The 6915-nt window shown below is 42.8% G+C and overlaps 1 protein-coding gene across 1 annotated transcript; it reads right to left on the bottom strand.

Moving 5' to 3' along the window:
* Positions 1-4331: 4331 nt before the first annotated feature.
* LOC141426277 (3-oxoacyl-[acyl-carrier-protein] reductase FabG-like) lies at positions 4332-5164 on the bottom strand. The gene has a single exon (XM_074085126.1). It carries the CDS (start codon positions 5151-5153, stop codon positions 4398-4400), a length of 756 nt encoding a protein of 251 aa, XP_073941227.1. The 5' UTR covers positions 5154-5164; the 3' UTR covers positions 4332-4397.
* Positions 5165-6915: the final 1751 nt, after the last annotated feature.

Below are 6915 nucleotides of genomic sequence, written 5' to 3'. Positions count from 1 at the left end.
CAAATCAAATGTCGTAGTTAAGGTTGGCGCCATAGTCCGAAGAATTGCGAAACTGAAGTGGCAGTGGGCGGGGCACATTGCTCGCAGGACTGATGGCCGATGGGGTCAAAAGGTTCTCGAATAGCATCCGTGGACCGGGAGACGAGCTATCGCTAGGCTTCCGTCAAGATGGAGCGATGACCTGGTTAAGATCGCGGGATCGCGTTGGATGCGGAAAGCGCAAGACCGGTCTGAGTGGAGAGCCTTGGGGAAGGCCTATGTTCAGCAGTGGACGTCTTTCGGCTGACATGATGATGATGGATGTTTTTTATAAGTACTGGCCGTCTCAACTCAAGTGCCAATATCTGTAAACTAAAGAGGCCAATAAGTGGTTATTAGTAATGATACTGATGATGTAAAATCTAGATAAAATACTATGTATGTAGCTTGAAGTCATATGCCTGTTATCGGCACCAAAGTTTCGCACCACGTTCATTACATTTACTTGGAAAACATCGTTTCTATCTAAATCTAGAATAAGACCCCAAATCACTTAGTAGTGGCCAATCACAGGGCGCTAGACCGCCCATAAACATGGCCGCTAGCAATAAATCGATGCTGGCAGTTAATTTTTAATTCGGTCCACACGTCCGCTCGCAGCCGCGGCCGGACCAGACTGATGTCTTGCGGTGGTGGGGCGGACCGCGCGCTTAGTTTCGCCGACTACCCTCATTTATCTCTGACCTTTAAAGTTGCGGAGGAGATTTTTAGCTTAATCGAAATGCAAAGTTAAGTGGAGTATCGATGGCGGGTTCGGTTCTTCGATATATCGGATACGCGTGTGGTATACATTTTGTTATCATCATCGTTCCAGCCTATACGTGCCACTGCTGAGCACAGTCCTCAGAATGAGAGGGCTTGGGCCGTAGTTCCCCTGCGGGCCCAGTGCGGACTGGGAACTTCACACACATTCGCAGGTTGTGCAAGTTTCCTCGCAACGTTTACCGAAAAGCTTCTGGTGAATTTTTAATATAATTACACACATGAATTTCGAAAAACTCAGAAGTGAGAGCCTGAATTTGAACCCACGATCCTCTGCTAGAGAGGCTACAGCCACTAGAACGCCACTTCGTATTAAATACCTAACAACCCTATAATTCGTAATAATCTTCACGTTCGGGAGTTGTTCGTTAAAAAGTGTAGCAGCTTGATATGCAATAAGCGATTTTGACTTTGACTTTGATGACTTTATAGTTGGCTATTAACTGTAACTCAACTTATCTCATTATGTCCTGTTCTTGACCCACGACACTCAAGTACATTCCCAATTATTTCTCAACGAATTGTATTTTTTTTTCCAGCAAAATGTAATCTCGTCGTCGAAAATCATTCCGGCCATAAACCGGGCCGTAAAATGATAATCCGGCAAGACACGGCAGCACCCCCCGGGGCGCGATAGGCCGTAATATGCAAAGTGTACTCGTTAGTGGAGATGTTTTGATTAGTTCGTATTAACATACGTGTGTGCTGTGCAGTTTACATATACTATAAGGTAAGTGTTCATTTAACTGATTTTTAATAACGCTCCCACGCGAAGGCGGTTTTGTGTAGGTTTCATAAATGTAGTACTTATTCTACTTATTAAAGTGTGAGTAACGTAACAAGTGTTATAAATTCGAACACTGTGTGTGTGTGTGTGTGTGTGTGTGTGTGTGTGTGTGTGTGTGTGTGTGTGTGTGTGTGTATATGGATGAACCGATTTTGAAGCGGTTTTTTAATGAAAAACTAGTTTAATTGAAATGATTCTCAGCTAAGTTCAATGAAAATTGATGTCATAGTTTTATTAAAAATATCAAAGTTTCTTAGCTATGCCATGGATCATCATCATCATCAGCCTACATCAGTCCACTGCTGGACATAGGTCTCTTCCGTGGCGCGCCACAACACTCTGTCCTCAGCCCCTTTCATCCATCCGCTACCAGCAACTCTCTTAAGGTCATCCGTCCACCGTACCTCAGGACGCTCTACACCACGTTTTCCCGTCCGACTCCTCTGCTCCACCGTTCATCGGTCTTGCGACAGACGTGGCCAGCCCAATGCCACTTCAGCGAACTAATTCTTTCAGCAACATCGGTGACTTTTGTTCTTTGTTTGATAATGTAATTTCGGCTTTTATCCCTCAAAGAAACCCCTAGTATTGCTCTCTCCATGCATTCAATGCATTGCATGCATATGGATGCATAAATAAAACTTCTAACGGTCGTCCTCCGGATTTCAATCTCCAGTAACAACATCTGCCTTAGAGAGCTCTCTATCGTGGCCTTCTACTACTAATATTGGATGGCAAGCATTTGCTCGGTCAAATCATTTAAATACAATTAGTCTCATAAGCCGACCAGCTGTAAATAGAATGATTCCTTCAACCGTCGTTTATGTACCTACCTATCAACTAAAACCATTCCTACTGCCAAAGTAAATATTATACTGCGTCTAGTGCGTAAGGTACCAAATGGATAAAATCATACTTATATTATTATAATCAGATGTATTGTATTACGCAGTTTTTTTTTCTGTCTATAAAATGCAATAAGTACCGAAAAACGTACGTAAGTAAGTAGGAAACTAAATGAAGTTACCGCACAACCATTAAGCAAGGCCCCAAAAAATCCCACACTTTCAATTCTGTAAACGCGTGCAAAATTCAAATACCCAAAAATACAAGGTAAGTAAATAGGCCCGTGATCAAAGAACGGCCGGCCGGCAAACCGAGGTAACTCAAGATATAACAAAACGGCAACCCGAGATATTACAGAAAGCAAGCACGTAGCCGCCAAAAATTCGCCTTCGCAGATCAACAAGAGATCTCGACGAAATCATCGGAGCGAAAAAACATCGGAGCCGCAGTTATGATGTGACGCGAGCGGGAGCGGTTATATGTGGCAGACGCCATCTTATTTTAGAAAAAGGAGATTTTTTTAATTATTTAGTATACCGAGTATACTAAAAATGCGTTTCCACCAGAGATGTGTGAGGATGTGTCGCGAGAAATTTGTTTGTCAGGAACCAATGGAAACGCTTCCTTCACCTATCAGCTCCGCCGAGCTGTTTTCATTAGAGCTGCGCTGAGCGCGGATAGGTAAATGAAGCGATTCTATTGGTTCATGACAAACTCGTTCCTCGCAACACATTCTCGCATATTTTTGGAAAAAAATAATTGGTTTCAGTATACGTGCTTGGTAAGTAGAGTGCTATACTGATCAAGCAATTGGTCGATAAGTCGCCAACAGTTTAGTTTGAAGAGAATTGCGCAGCCCTTCAAACTCTTTTACCGGCCGACCATTATCTTTGTAGTATGTTTAGTCGCCTATCATACTGATTTAAAACCCCACAAAATTCTCGATCGACAAAAAGTTTTTAGTACGTCCATCCCAGCCTATATACGTCCCACTGCTGGGCACAGGCCTCCTCTCAGAACAAGAGGGCTTTTAGTACGTGGGGATCTAAAATGCCACCATCTTAGTTGATTAAAAAAACCTCGGACTATCAATTATACCATTCCCCTCTCCCTTGGACCATCAGCGCTATTCCTATCACGTCTGTAAAGGTATCCCGGTCAAAAAGTTAACTCGTGCGTTCCCGGCGCAGCGCCTGACAAACATCCCTTTGAGAAATCATGGATTTTTTTACTTATGCGCCTTCTGTTTCGGCCGGTGATAAATGTCGAGTGGTGTTTGCGGTACTGATTACCTGAGGTGTGAAGTGAATGATACTGGCTGGTTATGACAGTTGAATTTCAAATTTGGAATCGTATTTTTTTTAAATTAGGTGTTGCCAGTTTTGATAGCGGAAACATTTTTAGCGGTGCTTAGAATTGTTTCTTTTTCTATTTACAAAAATTAGCTATGGCCAGTGTGTTTGGTTTTACGTTAATAAAGAATAAAGTACTTTATTACCAGTAAGAAAAATACAGAATAACTAAGAAAAGTTGAAAGATATTGTTATTTCAAAGTTCAAAAATTATCTCCAAAACGGCTGAACTGAGTTTAATGGACCTTAGATAAAAACCATTTCCAGTAAATCAGATTTCGAAAAAAAATAATAGCATCAAAACAGGTTCGTTTGGAAGCTATGATAACACAAACAAACACACACAAACATATTGGTTGAACTTATTATACCTATCAACCCCTTTTTTTGTCAGGGGTCAAAAATAGATTTCATCACAACCTTAGATACAGGCGGACGTAATAAAAGCGTACTAAAACTAAATTTGCGTTGGTTAAAAAGTATATTAAAAATTTGTATAGCTTCATATTTTTCAAAATGTTGCAGAAGCCAATAAAACACATAGATTCATAAATAAAATTTATTATTACATAGACATCACTAACTCTTCAACTAACTAATGGCAGAGCCATTCACTTCAGAAGTATACCATTATCCATGACATAGTTGGAGCCAGTGACACTCTTCGCCTTGTCACTGGCAAGGAAGAGGATCAGTTCTCCCAGCTCCTCATTCTGAGCCATGAATCCTTGGGCAGTCCCAGCCATTCTGGTCTGCCGGTCGAGGTTTAAATAGCCGTTGTTGGCCGGGAAGTCGTTGTCCACGGGGCCTGGAACCACCCCGTTGACCCTGACTCCCGACGCCGCCAGCTCCAAGGCCGCGCAACGCGTGAAGTGATTCAGCGCAGCTTTTGAAACGAAGTACGGTACCATAGTCGGCGACTTGCACACGAGCGTGCCAACCACGCTGGATACGTTGACGACATTGCCTTTGGTCTTGACCAGGTGTGGCGCCGCGGCCATTGTCAGCTGGATCACTGCTCGCACGTTGACTTGCATCACCCTGTCATATGCTTGCAAGGCTTTGCCATTCAGTAAAGATCCCTCCACGTCTATCCCGGCGTTGTTGACAAGGATGTCCAGCTTGCCAAAATGGGATATGGTTTTGGGGATGACAGTGGCTACTTCGGCTTCTTTGGACAGGTCTGCTGGGATGACCAGGGCTTTTCTGCCGAGGGCTTCGATCTGCCTGGCGACGTCGTGGAGCTTGGCCTGCGTGCGCGCGACGAGGACCACATCGGCCCCCTCCTTGGCGAAGAGAAGGGCTGTGGCGGCGCCGATGCCCATGCTGGCTCCCGTTACCACCACTACTTTGTTTTGGAAAGTCATGTTTGTCTATGTACGCCGCGCAACGATAACTGTATAATGTGGAGAGACGAGACACTTGGGCTTTTATACTCGTTTATCGCTGAGAGATAATTCTTATTACACAATAGTACTTATTGATTCTATTAATAAATACATCTGCATTGAAACAATGATGATACTATTTGTAGATTAGATAGTGAAATAACCTTGGGGTTTGAATTGAATCTCCTCCTCTCCTCCTCCTTCTCTATATTATCTAATTGGCTGATGTCGTTATTTTGCTTACTCTTTTGTTCTTGGCTGTGATTAAACTTTGGAATTTAACCTAACCTTTTTTTTATAGTTGTATAATAAAGCTCAAGAGCTTCAAGCTTCTACTCAACCGTAGGTTGAAATTTGAACACTTCGCACACAAGAAAAGGTCTATAATTTTTCTTGTGTGTAAAGTGCGTGGATCAAGTAAGTGCTTTAACTATCTGGGTGGACCTCTAAAAGCGTTTCGACCGCCGTCCGCAGCTCAGCAATGTGTAGCAAAACTATTTTGCACCGTATGATTGAAGCCATCATAAATTACACATCATCATCATCATCAGCCGTAAGACGTCCACGGCTGGGCATAGGCCTCCCCCATAGACCTCCAGTTGCTTCGGTCGGAAGCGGCCTACTCCACCGTGAACTCGCGGTTGTAATTAAGTCATCTGTTTATCTCGTTGATTTGCGGTGTCCATTCGAGACCCCAACGGTCATCTCTAAATTACCTACCGTCTTCGAATCGCATCGCAGCGTACTGACGCACGCGCAATATCAATTAAATACATTCAAACAGCAGTAGCTATCAAAATAGAGTCCGACAGATTTGATGAAATTTCCGGCGAGCCGAGTCGTTCACGGGCCGGATATTGCGACGGTCCGGCGGGTCGCTGGAGGCCCGCGGCCCGTCGATTATCCGGGAGCGATGCCATTTTTAAGGTGCACGAGGACGGGAGAAAACGGTGCGGTGATATTTTTTAAGACGACAAACGTGTTAGGAATTTCTCGTTATCCTTTTGCTCTTGAAAATTGATAAAATTAAACGCAACTTCCCTTCTTAAGAGTGTAATAAATAGATCAAAATGTTTTCAATTGTACAATTTAAAGAATACAAAAAGATTAAAAAAAAACAATCTTAATTTGATTGCTTAGTAACGACAAGCGGTTGGTTCCAATGGAGTGTCGAAAGTTTCTCGATGAGGGCTACGGTATAGATGTTCGTGTCTGTACCGTTGACCAGCAGTAGCACGCGGTACGGAATACCGAGGACCTGGGTTCGATTCCCAGTGCTGGTCTTATTTTTCTGGTTTTTCTGTGCATCTATATTTCAGTTTGTATTTTCAAAGAGAGTACTGTTTTCGTATGCATAATTTATTTCTTGTCCTGGCACACACCCGGGTTTTTAATCTGTGGGCCGCTCGACGCGAGACGTCACTCAATGCTCTAACATTCGAGACTGAATTCGTAATCGTTTTGCAGTGACTCTTGTTCTGTTATTTTTTTTACTGTCGACATTGTCGTTATATTTTTATTGTAGTTAAGTGGTTCATTGTTACTTTTTCGTTTATTTTTATATGAAAGGATGGACTCCGGTCCAAGTACTTCTCGGTCAAAACGGCTCTTTTATCGAAAATTATAATATTTCTAGCAGGCCCATACCTTGAAATCCCCTGAAAAGTCACTTTGACAATGACGAAACTTTGTTTACATTTTTTCCGTGGGATTAAAAATCCGGGTTTATTTTAAGCAGCGA

This window comes from Choristoneura fumiferana, chromosome 3 (genome assembly GCF_025370935.1).
Source record: "Choristoneura fumiferana chromosome 3, NRCan_CFum_1, whole genome shotgun sequence".
In the NCBI taxonomy this organism is placed as follows: Eukaryota; Metazoa; Arthropoda; class Insecta; order Lepidoptera; family Tortricidae; genus Choristoneura; species Choristoneura fumiferana.
This window is presented reverse-complemented; position numbering and strand designations above follow the sequence as displayed.